Below are 13,789 nucleotides of genomic sequence, written 5' to 3'. Positions count from 1 at the left end.
ATATTTATATATATATACTTTAATTACCTTATTTCTTGTTTAAATGCATATTTTACACATTTTATTTTAATTACTCACCATTTTATGACTTTTAACATTATACATCTGAAAACTAAATATATTACTTAAAATTCTCTTTTCGTATGAAAAATTTGAAAACATGGATCTACACACAGTCCTACATTACATTCCTTGAACTCGTAATAACTCATTTGCCGTTTTGGAGGATTTTTCCGGGAATGTGAACAAATGAAGCAACGTCATCTCATTTTCTTATCAGTCTCTTCTGAACAAAGTTTTGGAAAATGTCTTTCAGTTAATCTTTCAGAATCAATATCAGAATATCAGAATTTCAGAATCAATATCTGAAATATTTTGCATCATTTCTGCTATTTCATGCTCTGTTAAACATTTTCGACGCTTCGACATTGCAACGGTAAAATCAGAAAGAATTCACGTCTAACAAGATATAATTATTTTCTAAAAACTGAACTGTAAACCGATACTCAACGCTTTAGCGCATATAAAACTTCTACTTACAATAAACAACTACCACGTGCGAATAAAGTGCGATTTAAAGAGACGTCATAAATCACGCCATTCGGAAACATTTAGTTCCCCGTTTGTTTATATAATCAAAAACACGTGTATGTGAGTCATGCTTCTCTCATTTCGAGTAGAAGGTCTAATGTACATGTATCTGAAAATATATGGACATACAGTGCCATCTTGTGGCAGAAATTATAGTTTGAAAAACGTTCCAGGACGTTGGCACAAATACGTGACAGTAGGTAGTAAACGGGAAAATGCTCTGTCATGCCTGCGTGTCGGCCGGTAGGTGAGTGTGTTCGTTGCTGGCACGTAGACGTAACAGATAGTTGCACAAAAGAGGGAAAAAGTCACATTAAAAATTATTTATACATTGAATCAAATTTTATCTTTAATCCAAGCAATAATAAAATAAATTTTGAATACTGAAAAATTAATTAAATACTAAAGGAATAAAATATGCAGATTATAAAACACCACTCTTCCCAATATAAACTCAACTGCATTCCTTTACAGATATAATTTTGCAACAGAGAGGAGCTCATAAAATTACACAAGGCAGCAATAAATGTGGTACAAATTTCAATATAATAATGCAATTCAAGATGATCTTAAAAGATCTTTTGATACCATAAGAACAAAAAATAACTAGAAAAATAATTTTTTTTTCATAGTACTTTTTCCAGGAAATTTACAAATAGAAAAATGATAAATTTTGCTATTGAAGAGAGCACTCAAATTTTAAATGCAGATCTAGACTCAATTTTAGGCCTGGTGGCGCACACTGCGCAACAGCACCGTAGGTCCGGGGTTCGATCCCGGGCTGGGCAAGGTTGACTCAGTCTTTCATCCCTTGATTTCCATCACTTGGGCCAACAAAATGAGTACCAAGTTTGCTTGGGGACTAAACACTGGGGGTCCTGCAACAAGCTAACCACTTGTTCAGGGCATATGCTCACGCATCCCGGAGCCCATGGTCACGAAAGCAGATTTCGGGCACTGCAGGCCTTGGCCCACTAGGGCCACTAAGTTTAGTTTTAGACTCAATTTATGACATATTAAATAAAATATTATTAAATAATATTAAACTTGGAACTGGCATGTTGCATTACATTCTTAAAGTTGAATTATTTGAATACTTTAAAATTTAGTTATTAAGCTTGATAAATAACATTCCCTTTAAAATTATTCAGCAGTAAGTATATTACAATTGATCACATATAGTCCATAGGTTTAGACACATACCAAAAGAAAAAAAGGTAGTTGCATAATGATCTAGTTATAAATCTATTGTGAATAATATTTTCACACATCCACCTGTAACATTAAATCTAACTTAAGTTTATTTAATGCTATATGCATCACATGGTTGATGTATATTATAATGCCTTAATAGAGAAGTAAAGATATAAAAATCAAAGGAGACATATAAAATACATAAATTTCATTTAACTGGTATCTCTACTATACATTAAGTAAATGGGCATTGGTAAAGCATTATGTCTTAGCACTTTTTGGAAGTATGTTTTGCACACCAAATTTCATGTATTAAAATAAAATAGATTTAAATCTTATCTAATAATAGGGCAAAATGATATTGCTTGATAAATAATAACCTTATTCTGATAATATTGTATCCCTAAGAAGAGTTTTTGTTATAAATAAATAAACCACTCATTTTTCTTTCCTTTAAAGAAAAAAGAAACTTAAGAAAATATACTATTTTCTATACTCCAAAATTTATAGTTAAATATGCATGTCATTTCATATGTGGATGTTGAGTATGAATATTAATGGATAATAATTGCAAATCGAATACTAATAATTGCCTCTTTCAAAATAATAGGAGACCTGCCTATAATGTTTAACAATTGCTGTAATAAAAGTTTTTTTAGCCCAAAGGAGGAAGTTGCCAAAAATGGCTATTAATTTCGTTTTGGCATTTTGTATTGGTTCACTATAAAAGTCTACATCACTTTTCAAATTAGTGCCACCAAGCATTACAGCCCTGCACTATATTTAAAGAAATTAAATAATGAAGAATCTGCATGAATATATGTATGTTTCTTGCATTGTGAAAAATTAATGGTACCTAGAGACATCAAATTTTGAATAACGCTTGAGTATCTCCACTTGAGTATGGGCATCTGGAAGACCAAATTTGGAATTTGTTTTATTTTAAATTCAGTAAAACTTTAATGAAGTTTTTATCAACAAACTCAACAATTTCAAAGCGTTCAACATTAACATTGCATGCACCTTCAAGCATGTATATTTTATGCATGAAGATTCTTTACATTTCTTGCTGGTTATTATGTTGGTAGCATAATGTAACGCAAAGATCTTACAGTGTCTAATGGTATTTTGCGTCAAGTGACTTTGAATGTCTGTATCACTTTTCAAATCTTGTTTTAAATCCCCATTTTTATATTAACGCCCTTCTGCGCATTAATATAAAATCTGAATTTTTTTAAATACCAATGCCTGAAAAATTTCTTCCCCTCAACAGTTCGAAAACATACATAAAAAGTAATGTTTAATTCAGATTATCCTACATATGTACATTTAATTTATCTATAATTCACAAATATTTGCATACTTAATAATCTGCTGAGTTCTGTCAACAGTAAAAATTGTTTCTGTCCACCACAGAATGGAATATAACAAATAAGATAAAACTTTTCTTTACTTTTCTTGAAAATAAAAACACAGCATAACAGAAATGTAAGATATTTATTGTACAAATAACTTACATAATTACATAAGAGATTAACAGCACACTTCAGCTATAATTACATAGGAATTTTAGTTTTAATCGAAGTATTTCCAAAAAGAACAGCAACACAAGATAAGAAAATCATATACAGCAATTAAAAAATTCATAAATTAATCTTCAATCATAAAATATTCTCTCATTTGTCTCGAAATTAGTGAAATCAAAAATGTTCATGGTAACAAATTGAGAAAATATATTCTTTAAAGAAAACCAGCTTCACCAAAGTTTTGATAATTTCCTCAGGAATGAATTTTTATACAGTTTGATTCATGAAACCAGATGATCAGTATCGCACAAAAGTTCGCCCGCTAATGAAAAGATGGAAAAAATTATTAAAAATTTAGCAGAATAGAACTTTCATATACACATTAAAAAAAAAAAAAAAAAAAAAAAAAAAAAAAAAAAGATACATACACAAACCTCCAAAGTTTAATTAATAGGTGAATATGCCAATTTATAATGTGAAACTAGGCCCCCCTTTAAAAAAATAGGGTACTCGTATATTATCATAACCACCTTTAGAATGTGCCACACTCTTACAACTATGTGTACAACCATTCATTCCTCAGAAAACCACGCTCATAACAGTTCTTCTGTCAAGCACGCCACCATTTTTGTATGAATTTTTTTTTTTTTTTTTAATTTTTTTTTTATTTTACTCTGAGTCCTAATGATTCTTATATACACATTTTTACCTTAATTTTAAAATATGCGCTTGTGGAATGGATGAAACTGTGGTACAATTTCTGCAAGAATACAGAATTCTGCTGCAAAATTTCTACAGGGAGTAACGAGGAGTTACCTTTAGTAGATAGCCGGTACTTCTCAGATTTGTGTGATACCGAGTCTCAGATTCTCAGATTTTTTTTTAAACAGATCATTCTGTACTAAGAAAGAGGGGATGCAGTGCTATACCATTTAACCACTATGGTAGAGGGGTGGTGCTCATGTCCTCTGTCACTTGTACTTAGAAGAATAGTACCAAAAAAACTACAAAACGATTTCTTTAAAAATGCAAGTTTTTATTTTTTAATGCAACACATACTCCTTATTTAATAATTAGTATTTGTATTTTAAATTCCTAAAGTATGTTTCTGTTTATATGTTGATAATGTCTGCTGACTTATGATAAAAATAACTAACTTGGGAATCTTTTTACCTTTACATCTGTAAAAACTTGCCAAATCGCAGAGGTGGTTGTGTTAATATGGGGAAAAAAAAGCCTACAATTCCTTCAAACTTTTCACATTTACAAAAAAACATCCTTTTTAGTTAAAGGCATGGATTCTAATTCAATACTTTCAAAATTCCAAAAGCTTAGCTTTTCATGTTTCCTTTTCCTTGACAGATGGTGCTACATTTATTTTCTGTTTTCCTTGTCCATTCATTTCCTAAAAATACAGTTGTTGCTTCTCCCAGCTTTGAAGAAGTAAAGAAACCTAAAACAGCACTTGTAGAAATGTTTCCAGATTGCTCTTGAAATTAATTAAATTTTATCCCAAATACATGTCACCATACTGGTGCATTTTTGACTAATTTAAACGTAAGTTCCCATCCACACATTACAAATTCTAATGCTTCATATCCTCAAAAATGCACTTTTGTTAATTCCTGGTACCCAGCCTCTCTAAACAGTAAATATTCTGAACTAAGGCCAAAAATAATTTTAACACTTTACCGATTGCTAGCGGTTCAACAGCATACACACGTCCGAACGGCCGCTCAGCTGCAGATTCTCCCTGTCCTGAATAACTGTCAGGAGAATCTGATAAATTGTCTAAATAAAACTCTTAACTACCTTTTTTTTTTTTTTTTTTTTTTTTGTCATTGTGAATGGTAAATTTTTTTAAAATGATGTGAAAATGTGGGAGTTAACGAAGCAAGGCACTTATCGCAAGTTAGCAATGTACCTCAATACTACTAATAAAATGCAGATGATATAGTAGATGGTAACTGTTTATTGCCATGACTACCGATTGATAGTCTATTTTTAGGTAGCGATTAATAGGCTACTGGTCAGTAGACATGGCGATAAAATGCTGATTACTAGGCGATCAGTCGGTAAAGTGTTAACATAAATGACAGTTTCTCTTTATAACACTGAAAAAAAAATCCATAGGTAACATGGATAAGGCATTCATGCATATCTCCAACCAATGCAACAGAAAATATGATTATACATCTATAATCAAAATAAATAAAAATATTTCTTCATAAATGTGATTTCAATAAAAATCACACAGTTACGAATAGAGAAATCTTTTCACAAAAAGGAATAAATATACTAGTCAGTAAAGATAATGAATGGAATGATGATGAAAAGATACACTAAAAAAAGAACAGAATTCTAAGTTTCTAAAATCCTTTGCACTATAAGATTAAAATTATTTCTCATGACAAGCTAAAAACACCGAACATATCTTTTCTCAATCATTCTAACAATTCAAGTTACCACTCGATGCTTTAACTTGAAAAGAAATGACATTCTTTTCAAAAATGGCTCTCATTCAAACAGAAACCAATTTAAGGACTTGCTAGTGACACTGATCAGTAACTTGCTTTTTTATCTCTTCTTCAGAATATCTTACAATAACAACTAATTCTCTAATATAATGAATTGTAACATTATTGAGCTTATTATCTATTCCAATTCAGCTAATAAACTGTGACAATGAAATTCATAATTTCTACATGGCTATGCTAGCTTTGATAGTATCTACAATCTTATGCTATATTTAAATATATAGCTGACATTAGACATTAATTTTTACCAATTTTGACAACATCTAAAATCATACTCTGCTCATATGCCAGTTGCGTATGTGCATACAAAGTGATTTTATGCAGCATCAAGTTAAAGAAAGTTTAACATAATTCTTGTGCAATCCGTCACGGATTAAAAAGAAGAAATCATAATTCAGATATCCACATATTTAAGTTTACACTTTGATTTGAACACCTATCTGCCAATGTTGCATCTGCTTTAATGACAAAATAGGCCCAACTTTGAACAAAGAAAGCAATATCATTTCACATTAACACTTCAACCTTCACTTCATTTTAGCTTTTTTCTTTATAGAAAAATGTTAAATACTAGTCAGATCATGTTCTCAAATACAAGCAGTTATCAATGTTATGCAAAGAATAAATTAATTATTTACTTATGGTTACCCACTGTTTCATCTCCAAGGGCAATAACGACTTACAGGTACTTTAAATTTTTAAATTTAAAACACAAACACATAAATCAAAATATCTGTTTAAAAACTTATTGAAAAGACCAAATTACCATGCTAGAAAGGAAATTTTAAATTCCACTTAATATACAATACAGTTTCAATAATTCATAACCAGCCAATCTACACTCATTTGTGGATGCAAACAAACTAAATTTTTATTTTCAGAAAATTCCACACGGCAAATTCAATAGTAGTGTTTCTCATTTAAACATGCAAATAAACATTTTAACAAAACACACAATTTGGTTAAAGATGTGAATTTATTTTATTGTTCATATTATTTAACTTTTCTGCACACATATCAGAACTCTCCTTTTTAGAGGAAACATGGACTATGAATCTTTGAAATATTTTGCATATTAGATCAATCATTAGTTTTTAATGTAAATTCTGTTGCCTTTTAATATTAATTTTGCATTCATGTCATTAATATGTTAAGAATTTATTTATTCACAACATTTAAGCACTGAATTCAGCTTAAATGCACTCTGTAGCTTGTTTATTTACATTCCATTCAAGAATTAACCTGTTTATATTGGCAGTGAATAAGGATAAATTTTTAAAAACAGCACTTGTAGAAATGTTTCTAGTATCAAAAGTGAAAACAGAAAAATGGACTGAAGACCATAAAAAATCCAAAATTTTAATTCCAGCAATTTTTTTTTTTTTAACTGCTAGCAGTGTTATTAATTTAATTGTACCTGCACAGAATGTTAGGGTAGAATTAGCTCAGAGATTAAATATCAGGAAAACTTTATCACAGGCTGTAAACTGTGTATTTATTTACTCAATCATTTATTCCTTTATTTACAAGCATAAAAAATACTTTGAAAATAATTTTGCTGACTAATGTATAATTTTTTTTTGAATAAAATATTTTGATGTGTCTTTACAGAGTTCTTTCCTTCCTCAAAATTAAAAAAGTATACTAGTTTGGAATACAATAAATCATATTTAAGTAATTCTTGAAGTTTTGATTTGTCATTGATATGAAAACACTCCAAAGTTAATGTAAAAATTAGAAAAGGAGATGTGTCTACAAAACACAGTACAATATGATCTTTTATCTGAAAAATTCTCTAATCCATATGGCCTTTAGTCTCTAGATGCATAAACTATTGGAATTCTGCAGTATTACAGTTATACATAAATTATGAATTCAAATTATTATCAAAAGTATAAAATTAACATAGGAATACAAAATTTAACTTTCAGTATGCAAACAAAAAGTTAATTACCTCATAGTTTTTTTTTCTATTGTTTTTGGCTCGGGTCTTGCTCTATTTAAGACCTTCAAAAAGTCTGATGTTTTGGCACGCATACGAGAATGAATATATGCCTAGAGTGAAAGTAAGCTTAGTAAAAAGGTTTCAGTACAATCACAGTAAATAAATCATCAAAAATTTTAAAAGTGTAAATTCATACTAATGTGAAAGTGATGCAAATAAAATGAGTAAGATGAATAAAAGTATTAATTACAGATTTACATACTCATTTTTGATTCATAATGCTATTTCAACTACAAACATTCAACATATGTACTTGCATTAAATTTAAACTAACAGCAAAATTTAATGCAATCACATATTTAATAAATTTATGCAATTATATTTGGGTTCGAACACTCAAAAAATTAATCTGTTATTATTTTATTGGGTCAGTCCATAAATTCATGCACATTTTTTGATAAATTTTTAAATAATATAAAAAAACACAATTTAACATTTTAATCAATTATATATTTTTCTCCATTATCTACAATGTCTCACCATCTTACAGGCAGCTTTTTTATGCCATTGCTGTAGAAAGACTCTGGTTTTGATGCAAAAAAAACTTGAAAGTTCATCGAGTACATCCTGTTTAAAAAATTTTGTAAGGCATGAAATAAGTGAAAATCACTTGGGGCAATATTTGGGGTGTAAGCAGGATGTGGCAAAAGCTCTCAATTGAATTCATTAATATTTTTGCAGCGTTGTTTGAGCCCTATGCGGTCTAAGCGTTATCATGAAGAAACAACACTTTCTTAATATTCACCAATCGTGGCCATTTTTTGATCAATTCTGAGTTTAGACGGCAAAGTTGTTCACAATAAACTTCTTAATTAATCATTTGATTTGGTTCTAACACTTCAAAACGTCCTCAACGGGGTTTATCATCAATGCTGCTTTTTCCAACTTTAAATTTTTTAAACTATTTCTAGGTAGTCCTTACACTAATAGTGTGTTCACCATGTATACTATTAATTTTTATCGCTGCAAACCTGGTAGATTCACCACACGAAAATAAAAAAATGTAGCACAGCACGTTTGTACTGATTATCTGTATTCATCTTCTATGGGTACTAATATACGTTCAATATTTACAAAAGTTGGTGATGAACTGAATAATATATTAGTCAAACGATGACAAGTTTCAACAGGTTCAAAATTGTATTGTTTTAGTAAATGCGTCATAGTGAATAATGCGCACTAACTTATGGACTGACCCGATATTTTCTCCCTCCTTCAAGAAGTCCAGGTTCGAGTCTCGGCTAGGGCATTGCTTACTTTTCGTGTCTCCTGCTGCAAAAATATTCTAATGACTCTATAACGTTACTTGTAAACACAAACATTGATCAAATGAGTGCGTCCACACTACAGAGACTCCCCCCCCCTTCGTCCTTCTTTCTCCTTCTCCATTTTTCTCTTTGTCTTTCTGAATCATGCTAATTAAAATGCTGATCTCACTGCTAAAGTTGGAAATAATAACCAAAGTAACAATAAATAGCAACTAAAGAAGGCTACTCATGTTTTTAAAGCTCATTAGTCTTATGTATCTTAAAAGTAATAGCAAAACAGTTCGCAAAATGCAAATCATAATATTAGATCATTATAATAAGTCTTATTACATCCATCTGATTGTATTATTGGATTTGAAAGCAAAGAGTAATTAAATTAATCATTTTGCTATTTTCCAGTGTTTTGAAATACTGAGTTAGTAATTCTGTGTGCTAACAGCTCGTATATACTTTGCGAATAAACATGCCTGAACGGCAAAAATATGAGCCAAAAATTTTGAATCCTTTTTACAACTCTGTAAAGTCATTAGGTTTTTTTTTTAAGCAGAAGACGAGAAAAATATGCAATGCTTTCATCGAGACTTGAACCCTGGACCTCTCGAATATGCATCGAGTATGCTTTCAGTTACACAATATTTTCATCAGTTTACATTTCAAGTATAAGTATTTTAGCTAATATAAAAAAAATCGCAAAATTTAACACTCTGTAAACACAACTAATCAGCTGAGAGTATCCACGCACATTCATTTTTTCTCTTCATATTTTCTAATGTAAGATATTCTGCTTAAATTTGTGAACAGTCTTTCAGCTCAGCTGTATATTTGTACTCGTAATTTTTACCAATTTCAATTTAAAAAAAAAACCAACCTGCATAAATTTGCAATGGTTTCTTTGAGATATTTATTTACAAAAAAGATTTGGAGTAATTGTATTTTCATGCTTTTAGATCAGAACTGTTCTGGATTGATTTGCTGTGTTTAGTATTTCGCATTCTGTTGTTATAGTTACCTCGTTTCTGTTATCAAAGTATTATCAGTGAACTAATGCGTGTTAAAAGTAATGCTCTATTTAGAATTTATGTTGTTACTTTGAAAAAATATTTGTATTCATGGAACTTCCAAAAAGTCTGAACGTTGTTTTGTCCTAAAAGGAGGGGAAGAAAATGCATATTTTGTTTGCCTTTGAAGATTTTTAAATAAGTAAACTAAATTTATAAACATCTAAAATTGTTTTTCAGACATTAATCCGCCCCCCCCCACAAATATGGTTATTTTTATTTAAAAAGAATAGCTTTTACACTAACTATACACATGTACTTGCAAAAACTTATAAGCTATAGGAAAACATATTTTAGCTTTTTTTCTTTCTTTCTTTCTTTCTTTTTTTTTTTAAAGCCCTTGAGGGACTATTGTTTTCATTTCGCAATTATGCGACGAATCACTCTGAATGTCTGTTTCACTTTCCAAACTGTTGCCACCAAATATTATCACTCTGTATTATATTTGAGCAAATTAAATAATGAAGAATCTGCATAAATGTATGTATTTTCTCTCATGATAAAACAGCGGTACCTAGACCATCCAATTTTGAATGACGTAATCCTACTGCGAATAAGGGTATCTGGAAGCTCAAATTTGGAATTTATTTTATTATTGATTTCATATTTTGTAAAACTTTAACGAATTTTGATTAATAAAACTCAAGGATTTCAAAGCGAGCAATTGCAACGTTGTACGGAAAGAACATTTTTATTTCCAGCGCGGAAGACTGTGTATCAGAAATTCTAAAGATATGTTTAATTATTTCAATTCTTTCAATTTAAAATTATTTCAATTATTATTACAATTATGTAGATAAACATAGCTATACATCATATATTTATTCAAAACATAATTCAACACAGATATTAACAGATTAAACTCAAGTTGAATCTCCATAAAATGTTCTACAGATATCTACAGTAGATTACGATAATTCAGGTAACATAAAATTTAATTTTAAAAATTAAGCTGAAAATCGCTAAAGTTGGGGAACGGAATTTGCTCATTTTAAATTTCATTTATTGCTGGAAAATACTTTCCTCGGTCAAGTCTAAAAATTAAAAATTGGGAGATTCTATGATTTGGGAGACCACGATATGCAATGAAAAACTGTCTTTTGGTAAAATCAGGACAGTTGGTAGCTTTGTGACATGCAACAAATGAAATACAAAAACCTGTGGGGATTTGCACAGCTTAAGTAAAATGATAGAAAAATAATGCAAAGTTTTATTTTTTTAAATTTTTCATGAAAACATAGGACATTTCCCTGGCAAAACTTAATGAAATAATAATCATTATTATTTAAAAAAATGAAAAAATATAAGTACTTTCTAACTACCAATACCCCCCAATGAAAAGTTGTGAAAAAGTATTCATGGGGCAAAGCAGTTTGTGGGTTGTATATTGTCCCCAAAACGTACTTATGTGGCAACTTATATATGTGTATAACACATACCTGTTTAAGTATATATAGATGCCCACTTTTGAAATTCAACTGTAATTTTTCTAATTAGTGTTTCTTTTTGAATTGAGCACAATTGTTTTTCTCATAACTGAGCTAAGACATCTGGAGGTTGATGAATAAGAAAGTGCGTCATTTCAGCAGAAATAAGGCATCTGCTTCACAACAGAGAATGAAAAAATTCACATTCTGTGATGTCGAGTATCTTAAACAATCAAATTTAACAAAAATGCAATATTAAAAATTGCAAACAAAGTATTAGAGCATGGGTCAAAAACCGGTTTCAAATACCTGTATCTCATTTACAATAGTTCAATTTCTATTCAGTTCAATGACTGTCTGCAGATGCACAATGCCAAAGTTATGCACGATGCTCAGTTTGTGCAATTTTCTAATAGTTTTTTAGTGATAACAGATCACAGAAAGATGATCCCATGTACGTGTTTTTAGAGGTACAATTCATTCTGATTCCCATTTTCTGTGTTACCCAGATCACTGGACTGTTAGAGGTGGACCAATTTCAAGACCACCCAGCCATCACACGAATCGACTTCTTTTTCTGTGGATATATGAAGAACTGAGTTTATATTGTAGAGATTTGCAGCATCGAAGAATTAAAAAATTGAATCAACAAAGAAACAGCTAATGTGACTTCACAAACACTTAATAATGTCTAGAGGAAAATTGCAAAGACTCGATATTCTCCGAGCAACTAATGGTTCTTGTCCGTGTTGCCAGATTGTGCGATTTTTCGCAAATTTGTGACTTTTGACAAATTTGTGCTACTAAAATTCTAACATTTACGATTTTTCGAAATTTTTGCAGCGTCCATCATTTTCTTATGCAAGAAAGTTTTAATATATATTTCAAAGATTGTTTTAATATATCGTAAAATGCTTTCATGTTAAAATAACGCATGAATTAAAAATAATTTATATTAAAAAAAAAAAGTTTATTTAGGCTTAAATAGAAATTGGCATCTGGCAATCTAATTTACATATGGGCCTTCCTTTACAAGGCTGCACAGCCTGACACCAGTATAATGAGAAAGGGGTAAGGGATGTGAAAAGAAATAACAGTCCCCCCCCAGTTCTATGGTGATAATGAATCGAACCAAAGAACTTGCAGCTTGCATGCCATATATTAGGTACCCAAACAGAGAAAGAAATGAAATTCGTACTCCTAATTATAATATTGCTAAGAACTAAGCAATGAAAATGACTTAAAAATGAAAGAAAATTTTCTAAATAACAATGCAAATAATTTTAATAGTAAAAGAACAAAGCTTTTTTAAGTAATTAAAATCTGAAACAGATCCACCACACAGAATGGAAAACTCCCTGAAATGCATTCCTCAATTAAAAGGTTCACAATTAAGGGGGAAAAAAACTTAACTGCCAACTCAAAAAATTTAGTACAAAAGAGCTAACTGTCTAAACACGAGGAATCTCTTAAGAATGGATATCCGCAATAAATATATAAACCTAAATCAAATGAGAATTAATTTAAAAAGAAATGGATATTTAAATAACTGAAAATGATCAATATAGTTTTAAAATTTTTGTTAAAGCTAAGACAAATGAAAAAGACTAACAATCAAATGCAGTATGTAACTTACAGAACCAATAGACTGTAAATTTCTGATGACATCAGAGGTCATGTGAGCATGCATAACTATGAGTGACGGGGGGGGGGGGGAAACAAAAAAAAAAAAAAAAAAAAAAAAAAAACGTGACCTCTGACATCATTTGCGATTTTTGCGACTTTTTTAGGCTCCTTCTGCTACTTTTTGAAAATTTTCTGGCAACACTGGTCCTCATACTGAAGTGTATTAATATAAAATTCTTTGAAGTGCTAACTAAAATTCAGTGTCTTCTTCCCTACCTTTTAGTTTATATTATTTAAAGCATATATTTATCTGGTAAATTAACTATGGACACCCTATATAAATTTAATGCATTTATGGGCCATATAAAAGTGCTTTGGGAATCAATAGGTGGAGCATGGGACCACTGCCACAGAATGTGTATAGAACACTCCATGGATATGTTTTGTGACACTTCTACATCCACTGCACAATGCTGTTAAGAACAGCACTAACAGGAAGGAGTGGAGTGGGGAATAGTATTTCAGCATTTCATCAGTTGCTTTGTGTTAAGTACAGG

The 13,789-nt window shown here is 30.3% G+C and overlaps 1 protein-coding gene across 1 annotated transcript in view; it reads right to left on the bottom strand.

The window, feature by feature from the left end:
• Positions 1-3,265: 3,265 nt before the first annotated feature.
• Arpc2 (Actin-related protein 2/3 complex, subunit 2) overlaps positions 3,266-13,789 on the bottom strand; it is a 43,687-nt gene continuing 33,163 nt past the window's right edge. The window contains exons 9-10 of the mRNA XM_035350726.2: positions 7,803-7,903; positions 3,266-3,633 (exon numbers count right to left, since the gene is read on the bottom strand). Of these exons, the coding sequence (XP_035206617.1) occupies positions 3,609-3,633; positions 7,803-7,903 (126 nt within the window). The 3' untranslated portion in view covers positions 3,266-3,608. The remainder of the gene's footprint in view (positions 3,634-7,802; positions 7,904-13,789) is intronic.

The sequence above is a fragment of the Stegodyphus dumicola genome, chromosome 1 (assembly GCF_044657685.1).
Source record: "Stegodyphus dumicola isolate Sdum_Otavi_A_Nest chromosome 1, ASM4465768v1".
In the NCBI taxonomy this organism is placed as follows: domain Eukaryota; kingdom Metazoa; phylum Arthropoda; class Arachnida; order Araneae; family Eresidae; genus Stegodyphus; species Stegodyphus dumicola.
This window is presented reverse-complemented; position numbering and strand designations above follow the sequence as displayed.